This window comes from Dromaius novaehollandiae, chromosome 13 (assembly GCF_036370855.1).
Source record: "Dromaius novaehollandiae isolate bDroNov1 chromosome 13, bDroNov1.hap1, whole genome shotgun sequence".
In the NCBI taxonomy this organism is placed as follows: Eukaryota; Metazoa; Chordata; class Aves; order Casuariiformes; family Dromaiidae; genus Dromaius; species Dromaius novaehollandiae.
In genome coordinates this window covers 2,683,915-2,703,771 of record NC_088110.1, presented here as the reverse complement: position 1 = coordinate 2,703,771, position 19,857 = coordinate 2,683,915, and the positions used below count along the sequence as shown (strand labels likewise).

At 65.2% G+C, this 19,857-nt stretch overlaps 1 protein-coding gene across 2 annotated transcripts; it reads right to left on the bottom strand.

Moving 5' to 3' along the window:
• Positions 1-1,220: 1,220 nt before the first annotated feature.
• BCAR1 (BCAR1 scaffold protein, Cas family member) lies at positions 1,221-15,248 on the bottom strand. Of its 2 annotated transcripts, XM_064519403.1 has the most exons (8): positions 14,939-15,248; positions 8,498-9,187; positions 5,478-5,639; positions 5,130-5,234; positions 4,254-4,590; positions 3,442-4,181; positions 3,026-3,115; positions 1,221-2,570 (listed from the first exon to the last, which is right to left on the bottom strand). In XM_064519403.1, exons 1-8 carry the CDS (start codon positions 14,948-14,950, stop codon positions 2,055-2,057), a joined length of 2,652 nt encoding a protein of 883 aa, XP_064375473.1. In that variant the 5' UTR covers positions 14,951-15,248; the 3' UTR covers positions 1,221-2,054. The 2 variants fall into 2 exon arrangements, with proteins under 2 accessions (XP_064375473.1, XP_064375472.1); XM_064519402.1 differs by having other exon boundaries at positions 3,442-4,590.
• Positions 15,249-19,857: the final 4,609 nt, after the last annotated feature.

Genomic DNA, 19,857 nt, shown 5'->3' with positions numbered 1-19,857 from the left:
CCCCGGGACGTGGCGCAGGGGCAGGAGCTGGCGGCTCTGTGCTACCGCTGCGACGTGCCCGACGTGCCCATGGTGCCCTTCGGCACGGGCACCGGTCTCGAGGGCGCCGTGCACCGGCCCTGCCGAGCTGAGCCGTGGCTGTGGCCCTGCTGAGCCAGCCGCGCGCCGTGTGCGCCAGGGCGGCGTGTGCTTCGACCTGAGCCGCAGGGACATCTCGGAGCTCTGGTTCCCCGTTGGCACTGTGTGGGCGCCTGGGCCTCCATGGCAGAGCAGGGGGAGCTGGGGATGTCAGGGGGACTCTGGGGCAAGGATGTTGCTGGCCCTGAGGCCGTCAGGAGGGGCAGGCACAGAGGCCAGGTGGCTCCAGTGCCCCCGGCAGCTGCCACCTGCCTGTGTGCCATCTCCTCCGGCGCTGGGGCAGATGCCTTGCTGGGCAGCATGGTCACCACGCGCATCAACAGCATGAGCTATGGCAGCATGAGGTCCAATGTGCTCAATCTGCCCATGGTGCTGCCAGATGGGCGTCACTTCAGGTACCTGCAGGGCTGGGGCCACAGGTCCCTTGGTGGGACAGGTGGGTGATGGGAACATCCACTGCATCCTCATCTTTGACCCCGAGGACCTGGCCAAGACCTAGCACAGCAATGACTTTACTGAGTGCCTGAGCAGGTGGCTGTGGGTGGCATGGGGCTGCCCCAGGGCCACCCATGGCCCCTTGTAATGCCACCATCCCACAGGTGGGTGCTGGCCCTGGATGGCACCTGCACTGGGGAACATGGCTTGGGGCTGGGCAAGCAGGTGCTGCTGCATGAGGAGGTGGGCAAGGAGGGCCTGGCCACCACAAGCCACATGAACCATGGGGAGGTGTTGTGATCATGCCGAGGCACCTGCCCCAGGGCACCCCAACATCACCCCTGCCCCCAGCTGCCCCTGACTGCTTGGAGAGTCCCTCAGCACCGGGGAATCAGCCCAGTTCTGCTCCTGCCCAGCACAGCCAGGGCCTTGCTGCCCTGCACTGCCGCCTGCCCTGTGACCCCCCCCTCCAGGCCCAGTGTCCCCGCTGCTGTGATGAGGTAGGTCACAGACCCCGGAAACCTCCAATAAAGCACGCACGCTTACATGCCTTCAGATCACCACGCCACCTTTCAGACGAGATGGCTGAGCCCATCCCCGCAGGGGTCTGTCCCCCGGGGCAGCGCAACACGCAGACACCCACGAGCTGGAGGGATTCTAGGCAAATCTTTATGCTGCTGGGGGACACGGGGTTGAGTTTCGGCGGGCTGCGGCTCCGTAGCTTCGGGAACCGGCAGAAGCTTCCCCAGTGTTCAAAAGGCACCAATTTCGGTTTGCGTTTCGGTTACAGCTGGTATGGTAGCAAAATCCGAGACACAAAAATGCAAAGGTTAGGCCCCCCCCCTCCTTCCCCCCCTCAGCCCACCCCTCACCCTTTCCCCTATCAGTCTGGGACCCCACAGACACCCCCTGCCAGGTGCTGGCATATAGCAGGACGTAGCGCAACAAGTTCCTCTAACGCTGTTACCCAACATGGTTTTCTGTCTTCCGCACCATTAACAACTGCCGCCCAATGTGCCAAGCGAGACCACTTGGGAGCCCCCGGAGATGGGAGCAGCCACAGCAGCACCCCAAACTGCTGGGCATGTGCCCCTGTGCAGCCCCAACTCGATTCAAGTGAACGGCACGGGACACGGCCGCATCGCTCCCAGCCAGGAACCTCTGCCCTGGCAGCGCGGGTGTTGGGTGGGGAGGGGACAGCAGGGAAGGGAAGGGCATGAATTTGTCTCCCAGCTTTGCTTCATCACGGGCACAGCGCTAAAACCAATCTTGTCCTCTGTCCGGAGAGGGGAAGAACAGGAAGGGGGGGAATTGCCGCAGCCCATCACCCTTGTATCAGCGGAGCCCCAGGCCCCCGGTGTGCATGTGTCTCTATCTATATACAGGTCCGTTTACACCGGGCAGAGACGGCTCTTGTAGAGGGGGGCACATGTCTGAGGACAGCAGGAGGGTCATGGGGAGGGGACAACAGCACAGGGCCATCACATGGCCGCCAGCTGGCCCAGCACCATCCTGAATTGCTGTGTGCTGTTGGCAAGGTCCTTGACGCGCTCCACCATGTCCTTGGAGGCTGCGGGCGAGGGGTAGTGGAGAGCGGCTGCCTTTGTGGTCACCACAATCTCTTTGAGCATCTCGCAGAGGAGGTTGCTGTAGTGCGTGACCTTGTGCCGGATGTCCTGGGCCTTGGCCTGACGGGACAGCGTGTCACCAATGAAGACAAGCTTGTGGGCACTGAGGATGACAAACTTGCTGTGGGCCACAAAGATCTTGGGGGGCTGGTTGGTGCTGACAGCAGTGAAGAAGGCGTCGACGGCGTTGGTAAGTGTGGTGAGGTTGGCCTCGCACTGCTCCAAGTAGAAGAGGAGGAGCTGGCGGTCAGCGGGACACAGGGCCCCGCCACCCCGCGCCGGGCCGTAGTGCTGCGGGGGGCTCCAGTTGGACAGGTCGTTGTCGATGGGGCGCGTCACCTCCTGCTCCAGCCGCTCAAACTGCTTCAGCTGCGGGAGGGATGGGGGTGAGGGCGCATGGCCAGGGCAGGACGGCCTTCAAACCACTGCCTCATCTCCCGGGACTGCACAGCCCCGAGGAAGGAGGCCTGGCTTCGCTGCGGCTGCCAAGACGGGAGCCAAGCGCCATGGCCAGGCAGCCCCAAGGGGCCAAGCCATGCCCCAGGGGAAGCAGGCACAGGAGAGCGCGACGGTGGCTGCACTGGGCTCCTCTCCAGCAGCAAAGTGCTGATGCCCTTTGCTGTTGGCACAGTGCAGCCATCAGAGACATGCCAGACGCCACTGTGTGGACAGGCACGGAAGAGGGAGCCATGGTCCAGACTGGACACCAAGGGTGTAGAGGGAGCAGGAGCCGAAGCTCACTGCACCCTCTGAGCCAGGGATCCCAGTGAGCTGTGCCCAGGGCCACAGAGGGCAGAAATGCCTGCCCGCCCCAGCTCCATTACCTGCTGGTGCTCCAGCTGGTCCTTGCTCTGCCGGATGATGTTGCCTTTCTCCAGCAGCTCCTTCTGGGTCTTCTCAAACTCCTCCTTGCCCTGAAGGGAAGGAAAGGGCATGACATCGGGCAAGCAACACAAACCTCGCCAGGAATGATCCCTTGCCAATGTGGGGATGACCCTGACTCCCTCAATCCTCAAGCAGGAGGGTAAAAGCAAGAGCTGGGAATATCAGCCACACATGTGCCGGCTGGCGGGCTGGGCACAGGCAGAATTGCCACTGCAGTCGGTGCAGGGCAGCCTGGTACCCCTGCACCACGCTATGGGAAGCCACAGACAGAAAACCCACCCGCGGCAATGCAGGGGACCAAGCCCAACCTTGCGCTGTTTGTGCCCTGCCATTGCGTCCCCCTGCCCGTGCCCACCTGGAGATGGACGTAGTCGTAATCCTCCATCCAGCCGCTCTCGTTGTTCTCGTACGGCCCGTCGGGCGACTCCTGCGCCAGCAGCTTGGGTGGGGAGGGCAGGGGCCGCGACTGGATGCTACTGGTCTTGTCGGAGGGGTGAGAGGGCCCGTGGCCGTTGCCCTCCGATGCCTGCTTTGTCCGTTTGAAGAGGAGGGAGGCATTGCCGTGCAGGAAGGAGGCCAGCTGCTTAGTATCATCGGGCACGCCACGTGAGTACATAACGAAGAGCTCCAAATCATCTGTGCCCGCCTTGCCACCGACCAAAGCATTAGGGGCCCAGTGGCAACTGTCCAGAGCTTGGCTATGCCGTGCCAGGGCCTGGTACACCTCCTCCATCTTCTGCAGCTGCTTACTGAGCTTGGTGTAGAGGGAGCGGTCCGAGGCCTGGGCAGCGTTGCCCACTGCCCCCCGGGCGAACTCCAGCAGGTCACGGAGAGCTGTCTGGACGCCCTCAGCCGCAGCATGGATGCTGGCAGCATTCGCCTCCATGTGCTCAGGGCTGCGCCAGTTGGCGCTGATGAAGGACATGAGGTAGGAGACGGCGCCGCTGACGCCGTGCTGGAGTTTGGCCAGCATCTCCATGGCAGTGTCCAAGTCCAAGGAGAACTCCCTGCCGGCCCCCTTGGCCGGCTCCTTCACGGGCACCACGTCCAGTGAGGATGTGGAGATGTTGCTGCGGGTGCTACCTGTGCTGGAGGCTGAGAGACGCTTGGTGTCAGTGGCCTTGGCCTCACGGTCCACTTGTGGTGGGACGTCGTAGATGTACTCACCCTCAGTGTCCAAGGAGCCCTTGCCTGGGGCATGCAGGTCCCGGGGCACGTCATACACCTCCTGGGAGCTGAAGGCTGATCCCCCCAGCTTCTTGAGGCTAGGGGGCACGTCGTAGATCTCATGAGAGAGCGATGGCTCAGGCACACCTTTCCCAGCCACCGGTGGCACATCATAGACATCCTCTGGCAGGTAGGGTTCCTGCTGCGTGAGGATGAGGGGGTGTCTGGAGGGGTCGAAGGCCTTCTGCTTGGCAAAGGCGGGTGGCACGTCGTAGGTCTCCTCTCGCACGGGGCCATCTGGCACATCCTTGCTCACGGAGGGTGGGATGTCATATACCTGCAAGGGCACTGTCAGGCTCCATGTGCCACCATGCCAGCCCCACAGCTGCCCACAGCGTTGCTTGGGGCTAGATGGTGCCCTGCACGTAGGTGGGCGCATGGGGTTGAGACAGCACTGCGTGCACGGGGGAGACTGCCCTGCAGGCACGTGTACACACGTGGGAGAGCCCCACGTGTGTGTCACACAGCCTGTGGTTGCATGTGCACGCATGGGAGAGCCGTGCACAGGCGTGTGCGTGTCAGAGGCAGCCCTGCGTGCAGGAGCGCCGTGTGTGTGGGAGGGAGGCTGAGTCGTCTGCACGCCTGTGGGTTAAGCTGTACCGTGGTGCAGGTAGCCGCCACCTCCGAGTGGGCGGGATGGCACGGGCTGTGCACCAGTCTGGGGGCACTGGGGAGGGAGTGCACACCCCACGGGTGTCCCTTCTCTCGGGCAGGCTCGCATGGCCATATGGCTGAGGCCATGGTGCCTCTGGCCTCCCGTGTCCCCTTTGGTGGCCCAGTGGCCCTGGGGCAGCGGAGTTTCCTAGCAGCACTTACAGTTTGGTGCAGACTCTTCTCCACGCTGGGGGGCACGTCGTAGATCTCTTGCCCTGGATCCTGCCCATTGGGACCCTTCACCGCCATGGGGGGAGTGTCGTATACCTGGGGAAGGACAGGACAGGGAGTCAGGCATAGTGTGGGCCCCCACATCATCCTGGGGGAGCAGGGACCTGCTCAGAAGAATGGAGGTACTAGAAGCAGCCTAAAGGATCTTGTCTCATTAATGTGCTCAGCCTTAGGCCTAATTCCCGCAAGCATGGACCCCATACTGTACCAGAGCATCTCCTCTTGCTCTGAGGGTAGACACAGGCAGCCAACCAGCCCCACCACCCCACAGGGACTCACCTCCTGGCTAAACTGGCTCGGGAGCCCTCCGCGGACAGGCGGCACATCGTAGATCTCCTGGGAGCCCGAGGACAGGAGGTGGCGAGGAAAGTCGTATTCATCCTGCTCACCCTTGGGGGAGTCGTAGACGTACACTTGCCCCACACGGGTGGGCACCAGCACCTGGAGAGAGGAAAAAGGGCTGAGGCCTTCTCACTGCCGAGAGCCACCTTGAACGGTTGTCCTGGGTCACTGCCAGGTGTCCCTCTGCCCAGCCGTGCCCATCGTGGCCCCAAGAGTGAGGGCTGGGAAACGCCAGGCAGGCAACGGGTACCTGAACAGACTCAGTCCAGCTCAGGTGCCCGCCAGCGTGACGCCTGTGCCTGGCTGACTGTTCCAGCTCCCGACGCTCGGATCCCCTTTGGTTGCCTCCCCAGCTCTGGGCAAGACTAGCCATGCCTCGGTTTCCCCACCCAGCCTCACAGGGAGGACGTGAGACATCCACCTCGGCAAGAACAGCCCAGGCCAGTGCGAATCACAACCCGGCAGGCAGCTGGCCATAATCACAAGAAAGGGCAGGCTGGAAAGGGGGCAAGACCATCTCCTGCCACTCTGCTGTACCCACGTGCCCCAGCGATGGGCAGAGGCATGTGGCAGGGTCCTGGAGACCTCAGCCTGAATATCCCCTTCCTCAGACACCAAATGATCCAGCATGGCCCTTGGGTTCAGCGTCCCTGAGACAAAGAGGATCAGCCCGTGCCCCAGACGCTGACGCCAAGGCCCAGCAGCGGGCTCGAGAAGCAGACGGGTGCCAGAGACAGGTGGCAGGCGAGGAGGTGCGCGCCGAGGCTGCCCGGCACCAGTCAGCATGGAGCGCGTGCCCACGGGAGGGCGCTGCCCGGCCACGCGTGCCGCGCCGCTGTCGCCACGCTCCTCACAGCGACGCTGGGGACGGAGATGATATCACCGGTTATTTATAGCAGCGAGCCTCAGCATGGCCTCGGCGAGAGACAAAGCCCAGCCGGCACGGCCGGGCTGCGCAGATGGGAATGGCCCTGGGGGCACGCGCGGCCCGGAGACCTGCCAAGGCCCGTAGGGCATTGGCAGATCCCTACCCGTGGCTCGGTGCCCGCTACCACACCGTGCCACAAACAGCGTAGGGCTCTTGACCTCCATCGCATCAACCGCAACACCACATGTGATGCCAGCAGTGCACTGGGGCTCAGCTGGGGACGCTCAGCAGCGCTGGGTGGCGGGCATCCCTCTGGCAGGGATTCAGGAGGAGCGCGGCACAGCCGGCTGGGCATCCGGACGCCGGCAGCACCAGGTGGCTGCAACCAGTGACAGAGAGGTGGTGACGCTGGTAGGGACAGCCCTGGCGTGCCAGGCAGCGCGGGGGATGGCATGCCCTGACCCTGGAGGGGCACGTGAGGGCACGTAACACGCCTGCCCCGTGCCAGCGGAGGGCAAGGCGAGCTGCCAGGCTGCAGGACACAATAGCAGCTGGCAAATAACCAAATCCAGAGGCTTCAGGCATCCTGCCCAGCTGGCACCACAGGGCAAGAAGGGCCGAAAAACCTGCAAAGCAGAGAGGTATTGGCCAGGTCTTCCTGGCATGGGGTAGCTGGAGGAGCACCGGTGTGTCCAGGATGCTCCAAGGACTGGGATGGTTCTCCCGGCTGGCAGCCATGGGCAAACGGCCCCCGCCTGGCACCGGTACCTGGGCCACTGCGCGCCTGGAAGCAGACAGCTCTGCCCAACCTTGACCAGCACCCAAGCGCCATCCCACTCACGTGCTGTCCACCGGCTACAGCCACTGCCCCGCACGCTGGGGAGAGACAAGAGCTTGCTGGGGCTGCCTGCCCGGCTGAGCGCCCAGGCCGTGAGTCAAGGGGTTTGGCAGTCCCTCTCACCGGCTGGTTCCCAGCAGCGTGAGTCAGGGCTGGAGGAAGTGCCATCTTCCTGGAAAACACATTGCGACGCTGCCTGCGTGCTGGTGAAGCCACCTCGCTCCTTTCCCCAGTGAACAGAAAGCTCGCGTGCCAGGGCAGAAGCTGAGCTAAGGACCCAGGCGCCCGGGCTCTAGGCGCTAAGCCATCCTAGGCAGGCCCAGGCAGCAACGCACGAGGAGGATGCATCTTCTCTGGGCACGGGGTGCTCAACCAGGATGGGAGCAAGGTGGAGGTGTTGGCAGGAAACAGACGTGACGTGTGGCACTGGGGCCCTCCCGTCGCTCACGGCCTCGCTCCAGCCAGCCAACCCCACCCAAGGGAGGATCTGGACAGCCAGGCAGTGCCTGACTTGCCCTATGGTGCCAAGACAGGGCCAAGGGCACCGTGCCAGGGTCCCAGCAGTCAGGGACAGACTGGCATGTGGCTCACCCGTGCCGGCTGCTTGTCCAGGTGGTCTTGGTGGCAAACCCAACAGCAGCTCCTACGCACTCCCTGGCATGGCTGACATGCTGGCACAGCACACTAGCCCCTGCCTTTGTCTCTACCCAACCTGCTCCCCATCTGTGCCCCCAGGAGGAAACCACTGGAGTCACAGGCACTGGTGTCCAGCCAAGGAGCCTGAAGAAACATCTCAGCACCTGCCGAGTACCATAGGTACCTCTGTGCCCTGGGTGTGGAGCCAGATCAAGGAGGGGGAGGGGGATCTCCAATCAGCTCTTCATTTATCCGCATAGGCAGAATGCCCAGTGCCCCCAAATCTGTCCCACAAACAGCCGACATGCCCTAGATGATGCCCGCAGAGCCCACACAAACAGGCATCACCGAGAGACCAAGACAACCTGAGAGCCAATCGCTGTGCTAGGAGCGAGACAAACAGCCCATACCAACCAGGGCACTGCAGCCGGAGCAGGGACTCCCGCTGCATCTACCCCTGCCCCTGGACCAGGGAACAGTCACCACATAGCCACAGCGATGGGCATAAGGTACCAACCCAGTCCAAGAGATAGCGACAGATAGGTAAGCCTGATCCTTACCCACATCCCCACCACACCTCACACCCACCTAAGGCAGGACCTGGACCCGTCCTACCTTCCCCTGGGGCTTGTGCCCATCCCGGCTCCTCATGTCCAACGACGGGGGCACCTGGTAGATGTCTTGAGCCAGACTGACCGAGGGAGGAACTTGATATATATCCTGGGGGGGGCTGGCCGAGCCCACCGGGTACGTGTCTGCCACTTGGCTCAGGGATGGGGGCACCTGGTAGATCTCCTGGCCGGGGCTGGGGAAGGCGTGGGAAGAAGTCTGCTTCGGGTAGGTGGACGACTGCTTAGCCGGAGCAGGTGGAAACTGTCCGGTGGGTGCCGAGCCCGAGTAGTGGCCCTGCTGCCCTTTGCTGGGGACCGGCATCAGGTAGACATTGTCCCCTTGGGGTGCGTAGGCAGGGTGCATGGGGGTGTACTGGGACGCGGGCGACAGCGGGGTGTAGCCCCCTTGGTGGTGGTAAGGCAGAGCGGTCTGGGGCACCGGAGGCTGCGGTGGCGCCTGCGCCTGTCCTGGGCCGGGCGCTTGCTGCTGCTGCTGCTTCTTGTCGTACATGCCCACCAGGATCTTGAGGCGGTTGCCGGGCACGATGCCCTGACGGCCGTGGAGGGAGCAGAGCCACCAGCCGTCCAGCCCCTGCGTGTTGCGTTCCAGCACCGTCATGATGTCGCCCTTGCGGAAGGAGAGCTCGTCCGGGGACTCGGCCACATTGTCGTACAGCGCCTTGGCCAGCACGTTCTGCAAGAGAGCCGCACAGGGGACACGTGAGCTGGCAGCACCACGAGCCCCTGCCGGGGACGCCCTGCCCGCCCGAAATCCCCACCACTGGAGTTGGGGGATGTGCCTGCCTGTCCCAAAGTGGGAGGAGGATGCTGGTGAACAGGACCCCTGGTCCTCACCCCTCCCCAGGGGCAGCTGATGCCTGCTGCTGTCCCAGAGGCCACGCGAGCCTGGTGGTCCTGGCCAGGAGCCCCCAGGGCTCATCAAGGGACATAGGTAAACACGCAGGCCCCAATGCCCCCTTCTCCTCCCTGTTAAATCCTGGCTGAGAGGACTTTTAAAGGCTCTGTTTTTTCCTGATCACACCAAGAGGTTAGATCTCGAGTCATGCCACCAGCCAAGGGTCATGCCCAGAAGATCTTTGGAGCAGTGCCCCAAAGCCAGGCTCTGGCTGACTTTTTGTCCCCACTCCAGTTCATCACATCCTTCCTGGAGGTGGTGCTGAGAAGGGAACGTGCTGGACCCTTCTGAGTCCCGCTCTAGTTTGGGGACCTCCCCTGCCTTTTTCCTCCCCTTCCCGTCGGGCAGGACATGCCAGGGCGGTGAGTCAGCTGCAGCCGGAGAATTCCCCACACCGGCCACCGTGCCGCCGGCTGCCAGGCGGAGGGCGCGCGAGCACAGCCAGTTTCCTGCCCGCTGGCCCCATCCCGCTCCGCCGGGCACGGGGCCTGCAGCACACCCGGCCGGCTCCCTGCCAGCGCTGCGGCGCACGGGCCTTTGGGACACGGAGGGCAGGCGAACGCAGCAGGCGCTTTCCGAGAAGCGTGGGGCTGGTGGCGCTGGCCGTCACTGCGGCAGACGTGGGGCTGGCGGGGATGCTACAGCCATCCAGCCACAGCACGGATGCACCTGCAAGAGCTCGCAGAGGGCAACCGCTGCCCACCTGCCCCAGGCGCCGCACGCACGGTTCCTTTCCAGCCCCCACTGCCCGAGCGCACCCAGCCAGCACCGGCTTCTTTCCTCCGAGCGATGGGGAGGAGAAGGCAGAAGTGTGCGGGGAGTTACCAGGGCCCGAGCAGCCCAGCTGGAGGCTGGCAGGACGAGCTGCTTCCCCACCACCACGCCCACGGGCTGGCAGGGAAACTGAGGCAGGAGGGGGGGCAAAGGTGCTGGAGGGAGGTGATGGAGGACAAACACCTCCCACCCGAGAGGGAGCAGGCAGGACCCAACGGGATCTCAGCTCAGCTCGAGCCAGGACCTGCATGTTACCGCTGCCTCTCCCGCGGGTGGACGCAGCCCTGACCCGGTACACAAGGGACAGAAGTGACCTCGGGCCCAGTAGAGCTGCCAGAGCTGCTCCAAGGTGGAAAAACTGCCGTGTCCCAGTGCCAGCTCTGCAAATGGCCTTCCCGGGTCTCTGCTCCATTCACAGGCATGAGGAGACAGGAGGATGTTGCCCCCTGCAGCCGGCAGCCCCGGGAGCTGGGGTGCTGCAGGCAGAGTGGGCACAACTGGCAGGGTGTGCACTGATGCCAGGCCCTCCTCGAAGGAAATCCCCTTGGAAGTCTCCCCTCTGCGCAGGGTCCCCCCCAATCCCTGCCTTGCCTGGGGAGGACCAGAGACCAGCTCTGGGATTGCTCCGACCCCAGCTGGCTCACCAGCTCCTCACCGTGGGAAAGCCACGGGACGGGGCCACGGCCTCACTCAGCACGTAGGAGAGGAACGGCCACAGCACCCTGCGCGTCGGAGGGGAGCCAGCTCTCCCCGCTGCGCCCGGACATGGACCGTGCATGCGTGCATGTGTTCCCACGGGCTCTGCCCCGCAGGCAGCCAGGCAGGCCCTGCCCTGGGGAGCAACGGCCATCTGTGCCAGACTGCTCCCGCGGTGCCAGGACCGTCCTGGATGATGCTCTGCGGTATGTGATATCCCAGCAGCCCAGACACCCCGAGCCCTCCGACAACACTGGCCCTGCTAACTGCACACCTGCCAACCCATACATGCCCCAGCGACTTGCTGCCAAAGCAACCCAGGAAGCCCATGCATCCATCCTGTGTGCTCCCAGCACCATGGCCAGCTGGGTTGGTGAAGGAGCCACATCTCCGTGGAAACGGTACAGGTCCATGGACTCTCTTCTGCGGTAGCTTGATGGCTGTTGAGGTTTTCCAGTGACCATGCTCACCCTGTCCAAAAGGCCCCCAGCAGCACACAGCGTGATAGGAGAGGTGGGGACCCAGGCCTGAGCCTGGCACGTGGTCCCAGTGCCTGTCCTCAGCGCTGCAAGGGCAATGGGGCACGACGGGATCTGGAGGGAAATAACTTGGCTACGCGGTGCCCTAGGAGATGCCCACAGGAGAGGCAGGAGGACTGCGTCTGGGGCAGAATTGGTGACAGTTGTTCCTCCGTGTCCTGGCAGAGGGTGGCAGCACGGGGCAGCCTCGTCAAGACACGAGGACCAAGGTGCCTGCTCACCAAACCACCTGCCGGAGCAGGGTGCATGGCACTGCCCCCCAGCCCCACCGGGTGCCCACCTCCCCCTCTGCCTCCTGGCCCTTCGCTCAGAGGGGCCCAGAGCACCGCGCTCCTTCGCAACCCCGGGGGCCCCCAAGCCCCGAGAAACACCTCTGCCACCCCCCCGCAGTGCCAATGCCAGACAGGGCCATGCGCTTGGTTTCCCAGGCTTTGCTCCCCCCCACAACCCTCTGGGCTGACACAGGGGGCCCAGCAGGCCATCCCGCGCCCAGCCACGAGGGGCCTGGGGTGCAGCAGAGCTGGGGGCACATGGGCAGAGGTCTCCTCAGCACGGAGGGCGTTTCAGGGCAGGCGATCATGGAGTTTACCGTGCAGCACTGGGCCAGGGGTCTGGCGAGTGGGCAAGCAGCAGCAGAGAGCACAGCTGGGGGCACAGCACCCTGCAGCACCCACAGCAGATGCCCTTCCAGCATGCCTCCCTTTGCCACAGTGCTTTTTCCTCCTAGAGCTCAGCGACTGTGGGGCCCGAATTGAAGGGACCCGCAGGGAGCCCCGAGGACCGGCAGAACCAGCTAGAGGGTGCTCAGCTTACAGGTGAGGCTAGAAGTCACAGCCTTGATGGGGCCTGACCATCATAACCCAGTTCCAGCTGCCCAAAACATCCCAGGTGTCCAAGGTCAGCTGTCCCAAGAAATAAGGGGAGCTCCCGTGGTGCCAACCCCCCGCACCACCACCGGGAACCCAGGGCACCGCAGGCTAAATGACAGGGCCAAGGTCATGCACAGGGGTGCGTGGCAGTGCTGCTGACTGATCTGGGAGCTCGCAAGGCCCAGCCCAGCACCCTAAGCTGGCACCATATGGGACGTGGGAAAGCACCCGGGGAGACGGCAGCCTCCAGCTGGGACTTGCCCACAGAGCACCCACATCCAGTGCATTTGAGATTTTTGGGGAAGAGCTGTTCTCACAGGTGAAAACCACAGGTCCCTCTGGCACACTGGGCACACGGGGGGCAGCCGGCAGAGGCGGACGTCCTGGGCACTGCACTTCTCTCTGCGCAAGGCAAAGGGGCGGGAAGAGGACTCTGCTCCAGGCTTTTCCACCTCCTCCCTGCGACCTGCCCGCATGACACCTGGTTTAACCACCGGCTGCAGACTGTGCCCTGCCAGGGCCCGTGCCAGGGGAAATTCCTGCCTGGAAAAGGGGGCACAAGGGGCCTTCCCACCTGAGCAGACACCTGCCTCCCCCTTTAGGAAGCTGCTGTGACATAGGGGGACACTGCTGCAAGCAGTGAGTGGGACACAGAACAGGGTGGGGACAAGCAGCTTTCCCCACTGCCTTCCTCCCAGGTGCTCCCCACTACCCCTCCTGCCTTCCTGGGGACAAAGGTTGGCTAGGAGGGATCTTAACAACAGGCTGGGCAGATACTGGTTTGAGAAAGGGCTCCCAAGTGCCCGTTTTGGGGGAGCGAGGCGGTGAATCGTGAGCCACAGACCTCTAGGGCTGCTGCAGCCCACCACAGTGCCACGCATCCCACGGAGCAGGCCCAACCCCTCGGGTGACGCTGTCCATGTCACTTGTCCACCTGCACCAGCGGTGACGCTCGGGGCTCGGTGGCGCTGCTGGGGAGGTGGCAGGTGCCCTGACTGCACGGCAACTGCGCTTCACCGCGTGCTCCCCAGCACGGCAAGGGCGCTGAGAGGCCCGTGCGGTCCCTCGTCCTGTCCCGTCCCATCCCGTCCTGTCCCCCAGCCTTGGCCTCCCTGGGCTGATTAGCGCTTGGTGAATCATTAACGGCACTGGGGCTGCGCGGCTGACGTGCACAGGAAGGGCATTAGCACGCCCACAGGAAGACCAGCCTTGCCGAGCTCTCTCTGCCCTCCCGGCTCTCGGCGAGCAGCCACCGGCTTTTCCAACTGGCTGAACTCTGGAGGGCTGCGGAGCTCCTGCTCGGGGGGCCAAGCTGTCCCCCACATCCCTTGGCCAGGCTGCGCAGCATGGCCCTGGGGCAGATCAGGGACACCGTCCGGCCATGCAACAGCCTCCATCACCTGCTGGTGCCCCACGCAGGACTCCCAGGCCCTTCTGTCGGCCCCCGAGCCAGCTCACACCCCACTGACCACGCCAAGCTCCTTGATCGCTGCCCCATAGTGGCAACCTTCCAGGAGCCTGGCCAGGCCGGCTCCAAAGCGGCTCTCCCCGCGCCCCCCCCCCCCCCTCCCGCAGGGATGCTGTCACATTGGCTGGACGCCACCTCATCCCCATCCCATCCGCAGGGCTGTCAACTACCGAAAAAGTATATAGGGACCCCGGTGCCGAGGTGACAGCCGTGATGTGGCCCTTCCCTACTGTACCACAAAACCTGGATCTAGAGCCAGCTCGCAGCCAGGGACAACGGCTGGGGACCTCCATGCCGGCTGCATCTCGCCCTGGCTGATTTTGGGCAAGGAGGACAGGAACCCCAGGCCCGGCCTTGGGGAGAGCACCTAAGGGCAGCTCAGCTGGCACGAGCGCAGGGAAGGGGGGTGCTGAGCCCGCAACCCCGGCAAGCAGGCACCCCGGGGCCCGAGCTGGCGCGTGTCCCGTGGGGACTGAGCCTGCCGGGCCAAGTCCATCGCCCAGTGTCCCAAGGGCAGGCGGCACTGCCCGGCCTGCATGGGCAGGCCCGAGGCCAGCAGCCGGGCCAGGAATTCTCCGAAGTGACGTCGGTCCGCAACGCTCCCGAGCGACAGCCCCCGGGCAGGCGAGCCGGGCAGGGGGACGGACGCGGGGCGCTGGGGTCCACGGCCGCCTCGAGGCCCCGCGCCCGCAGCCCTGCGCCGTGGCCAGTGGGCCGCCCGCCGGCGGGCCGGTCGCGCCGGTGCCGCTCCAGCCGCAGGGCCGCGGAGCCCCCTCGGTTTTCCACTCGGACCCGCCGCCGCTCGCCCAGCGCGCAGGGCCTGGCCGCGGCCCCCGGAGCAGCCGCCCCGCAGCCCCGGCCCCCGGCCGCGCCCGGGCCCTGCCGCGGGGGGAGGCTCGCGGCCGCCGGGGGGACGGGGGGGATTTGCCCGCGGGGCTTTCCTGCCCCCCGGCCGCCGCGGGGGCCCCGGCCGGGCTGGGGGCCGCCGCCGCCCCGCGCCGCCCCCCCGGCCTGCCACGTCTGAGGGCGGCGCGGGCCTCCCCCCGCCGCGGCGCCTCGCCAAGGTCACCGCTCCGGGCGCCGCCGGCCCGGCCGCGCTGCCGCCGCGGGGAGCGGGCCGCGCCGCTGCCGCCGCCGCCGCCGCCCGGGCCCCATTGTCCCCCGCGCCGCCGCCCGCACTCACCAAGTAGTTCATTTTCCTGCCGCGGCGATGCGGGAAGGCCCCGGCCGGGCGGAGGGAGGGAGGAAAAGTTGCGCGCGGGCTCCCCGCCGGCCCCGGTCCCGGTCCCGGTGGCGGTGCCGGCGCGGCTGCCCTAGCGCGGAGCCCCCGCGGGCCGGGGCCGGGGCGGCGGCGGGCGGCGCGGCCTGGCGCGGGCGGGCGAGCGGCGCTCTGGCGGCGGCCGCGCCGTAGGTAACATTATAGCGCGGTGCCCAGCCCGGTCCCGGCAGCCCCCGCCGCCCGCCCATTGGCTGCCGGCGCCGCCGCGGAGCGGGAGGCGGCGCTGCTGCGCCCGCCGCTGCCGGGGCCTGCGCGCCCCCGAGCTCCGGGCTGCCGCGGCGCTGCGGCCGCGGACGGGGCAGCGGCCGCAACGGCTGTAACGGCCGTAACGGCTGTAACGGCCGTAACGGCGCGGGGGGGTGGGGGCAACGGCCGCAACGGCTGTAACGGCCGTAACGGCTGTAACGGCCGTAACGGCGCGGGGGGGTGGGGGCAGCGGCCGCAACGGCTGTAACAGCCGCAACGGCTGTAACGGTCGCAACGGTGCGGGGGGGGGTGTGGCGGCCGTCTAGCGGGCATCTAGCGGGCGGGGGGGTGAGGGGCATGGGGTGTGCGTGTAGCGGGCGTGCAACGGGCACGCGTGTGTGTAACGGGGGTGTAACAGGTTGATGGGCTTGTCACGGGGATGCGTGTGTGCAAGGGGTGTGTAACAGGCGGTGTGTGTGTGCAGCGGGTGTGCAAGGGGTGTGTAACTGGTGGGGCGTGTGTGCAGTGGCTGTGCAAGGGGTGTGTAATGGGCAGGGGTGTGTGCAGAGGGGCTGTAGTGGTGTGTGGGTGTGTAACGGGTTAATGGGCTTGTCATGGGGGTGTGTGTGTGCGCAAGGGGTGTGTAACAGGTGGGCTGTGTGTAGCCCGTGTGTAATGGCTGTGGGAGGTGTCATAGGGGTCATAGGGGTGTAATGGGCATGTAACAGTGTGCGTGTGTGTGTGTGTAACGTGTGTAATCGGCGGGGTGTGCGTGTATGTAAGGGGCATGTCATGGGTGTGTGACAGGCGGTGTGTAACGGGCAGGGGTGTGTGTGATGGGGGTGTTCGTGTGTAACGGGCGTGTAGTGGGTGGGGATGCGCATGCAGAAGGGGTGTGTAACAGGCAGATGTGTGTGTGTAATGGGTGTGTAACAGGCACATGAGGGACGGGGGTGTGTGTAACGGCGGTGTCATGGGCTCGCGCGTCCGGGCTGGGCAGCGAGGCCCAGCACGGTGGCGAGCGGCAGGCCCGCCGGCCGAGGCATGGCAGGAATGCACCCTGTCCTGTAAGCGCGCCTCGCGTCCCCCCGGCCACAGCATTTCCTCTCTGGCGGTCTCGCCCTCGGGGGTTTACCTCTGCTCCGTGCTGGGGAGCGCCGGAGCCGAGGCCGGATTGCAAACACATGCCGCCCCCCTGCCTCTCCCCGCACCCCAAGCCGGCCTTGGCCCCCAGCCTCCCCCTGCCGCCGGCCTCCGTGCGGATCGCCTTGCCGGTGGCCGGGGACGCTGAGGCACGGCAGCGGCCCTGGGTCCGTGGGGCACGAGCAGCACCCACTGAGAGCAGCGGCTGCGGTCGCGCCGGAAAACCGCAGCCGCCCCAGAAGGCAAAGCTGGAGGACCGCAGTTTCCTCCTCCCCGCGACGGCAGCCGCTGGCGGTTCCCAGCCTGCACCACCGGCCACCTGGGGCCGGATGAGGCCGCGTCACCCCAGCGCGGCCCCAACAGCGGGGTCTGCTGCCCGCCAGGACATCCCCCTTTTTGGGATCCTCGCTGCAGAGGAGCCTCTGCTCCAGGTGTCTCAGGGTGCTGCGAAAAGCTCACGTCCTGCTCAAACCACCGCTCACGGCCCCTGCGTGGCCACGCTGACAGCAGGAGGGTTGCTCTGGCTAGAGAGGGCTGCAGGTCTTTGACGGCGTGCAAGCAGGCCTCTTCCCCAGCTCTGTGTGAGGGGAGCCGTGGCCGGCCCGCTCCCTGGCCGCGCGCACGCGGAGCGGCCCGCTGTCGCTTCTCCTCCTCCTTTCCCTTTTTTCCCTCCCCTCCTTTTTTTCCGTCCACACAGCCAGGACTGGCGGGCACTGCAGCGCGGCGCTGGCAGTTGAAAGCTCTCCGCCGGCTCTTCTCTCGCCGCGGCGGATCAGACAACGGCTTGGCGTGTTTTCCTTGGAAACTCTGAGCGCGTGCGGGCCCGAGTGGGCTGCCTGGCGCAGCTGTGGGAAGGCCGCAAACGCCTCTCCCGTGCTGCTCTCTGACGGGGCTCATGTGCCCCGGTCTGCTTGCACCCCCCCAGATGGCTGGGATGTTTCCGGTGGGCCAAATCCTGCAATCCCACAGCCTGGGAGCTCCCCGCTTGCCAGGGCTAGCAGCAGCGGCATCTTTAATTCATGCTCATCTGAAGCCAGTGAGGCCCCATTGGGTACCACGAGGCTCTGAAACCCAAATAAAGGCAAACCAGGCCGTGGCGGCTGCTTCCCACTCGAGCCAATATGCAGCTTGCAATAGGCATCACGTATTGATTAAATAAATCCCGCTGACAGGAGAGACGGAGGGGAAACGCACCGCAGTCTGGTGTCTCCTGTGATGGCTGCCGTCCATCCGGCCCGGCCTGGCCGGAGGGGCACCAGGGAGCGAAAACGCAAGGAAGGGGGGAAAGGGCCGCCGGGCACCCTCTCTGCGCCCCGGTCGGAGGAGCGTCTGCCCGGAGCAGGTAGCGGCTCCGGGTTTGACTCGTGGCGAAGCCTGGGAGCTTTGGTGCTTAAAAGCGCCAGGAGTTTTTTTTACCCTTCCCTCGGATCAAAGCGTCCCGTGGCTGTATTTGACGCCGGCCACTTGTGCTGCTTCGGAGGCAAGCTCGCTGCCTGGAGCCACGGAGCCCCCAGCGCTGGCAGCGGCTCCCTGCACCACCCCAGTTTGCAACACCGCAGCGCTGCACCCGGCGGGGGGACAGGCCGCGACAGGTTTCCCTTCTGCTTTTCCCACCTCTAAGGAAATCAGATGCCAAAGAGAAAAGCAAAAATGCAGCATTAGGGGCCCTCTGACTCCGAGATCTGCTCGGAGCTGGGTTCGTGCAGCCAGAGCATCCCCATGGACGAGTGACAGCGAAGGGGCTCAGCCGAGCCTGCACCTTCCCTGGGGGCCCTCAAACTCCCCTCCGTCCTGCCAATTGCCCAGATTAACATCTCACAGCTGCAATCCAGCTGATTCGGCAGACAAGACGAGCAGGGGAGTGTGTTTTTGGCCAGCGGCGCCCCGTGAGCACCCCGCCATGCGCATCTGAGTGGCTCCTCCGCTCTTTGCTGGCACAAGCGAAGGCCGACACGGCTGCGAGTTTCGGGGGATGCCGCTCAGGATGCAGGTCGCCCCAGCAACGGTTGCTATAGAAAACACGTGGCAGCGAAATTGCCAGGCATATTCAGGTGTCCGTTGTCATCATGTGGAGAGTCCCCCACGTGCTGGCGAGCCCCTGCCGGGTCACCTGCACATCCCAGAGGAAGGGCCATGCCTCCGGCGCGGGATGCTTGGTGCTGGGTGATGCCTGGCTGCACAACGGGTCCCCAGCCCTGCTCCATGCCGTTGGTGCCATTCAACATGAACCGGACTGCTGCGGTGCTCGGGGCATCGCCGCGGCAGCTCTGGTGCGCGGCCCCCCCCCAACCTGGCATTGGAAAGCCGCCTCCGGACTCCTGCAGCGGCAATAGGATTACACGGGGCTGAGTCTCCCAGCACTGAACGGAGAAATAAATCCTATAAGGCAGTATGGGATTTATTAGCCTTCAATATTCTGGAAATAATGAGGACATTTCTCCTGGCTTGTAATATCACGGGACCCAACAGGATCACAACAAGGATTTATCCCGCTGCCTTTCCGAGGCATCGGGTAGTTTTTCATCTCCTGAGATGAACTGGAGGGGGCAGGAAAAGGCACACGGAAGCTTTTCGCGAGCTTAAAATCAGATCGGGTCCTCTAAGGTTTAACGGGATTGGGGCTGGCAATTCCTCGCTGCTGGCGGCTGGGGGGGGCCGGGCAGGCGGTGGGGCTCCGCTTCCTCCCTTCGCCAGCCGCAAATTTAGAGACGGGGGGCCGAGTCCCCCCTGCCGGGCCAGGCAAGGACACCGCCATGGGCAGCCCGCAGCCGCACCAGCGGCTCGCCTGTCCCCGCTAGCCCCCGTCGGCAGCTCGGGCCCCAGCTCTGCCCCCCAAGGCAGATGGCTGCCGGTACCAGGGCCACCCCCCTTCGTGGGAAGGTGTCGCAAACAGCGAGCAGAGCATTTTTTTTATTTTCCCCCTAAGCAGCCGAGGCCCTGTTTTCTGGAGACCTGTAAATCACTCCTCGTCTTCAGGAAAGAGAGGCAAGAAACCCATGATCCAACCGAGAAAAAACGCAGGCCACTGGGGAGCGCAGGCGGAGGAAGCCAGGAAGCAAGCGAAGGCTGGAAGCTGCCTCCCCACCAGTGCGCCGAGCCCGTCCGAGCTTGTAGGGCTCGGAGCGGGCGCCCACTGGCCCCATGTGCGCGTGGCCAGTGTGCCAACCCCGGGCAGCAGGCGCCTGGAGCTGGTGCCGCGGCAGCGCCTGCCGGAGGCCGCGATGGCTCCGGCCAACCACCTTTCCAGCCGTGCTTCAGCCTCCTGCTGCCTCCTCCCTCAGCTCGGCCTCGCGAGGTGCTGGGTGCTGGGCAGGTGCTGGGGCGAGGACGCCCCTGGGAGGCCGACGGGACGGGAGATGGGAGCAGCACGCTACCGCGGACGCTCAGCCCGGCAGAGAGGGGAGCTGAGCTCCGAGCCACCGCCATGCAACTGCAGTTTTCCAGCAGGTCAAGTTGCTTCCAAGATTTCAAAAATTTCCACTTTTGCTCAGCTT

Bases quoted from the DNA above. Each gene is read 5' to 3' on its own strand.
- BCAR1 (XM_064519402.1), bottom strand. The intron at 3,116-3,441 runs GTGGGCACGGGC...CCTTCCCTTCAG, and splicing joins ACGACTACGTCCATCTCCAG to GGCAAGGAGGAGTTTGAGAA. The intron at 2,571-3,025 runs GTAATGGAGCTG...TCCCTCCCGCAG, and splicing joins ACCAGCTGGAGCACCAGCAG to CTGAAGCAGTTTGAGCGGCT.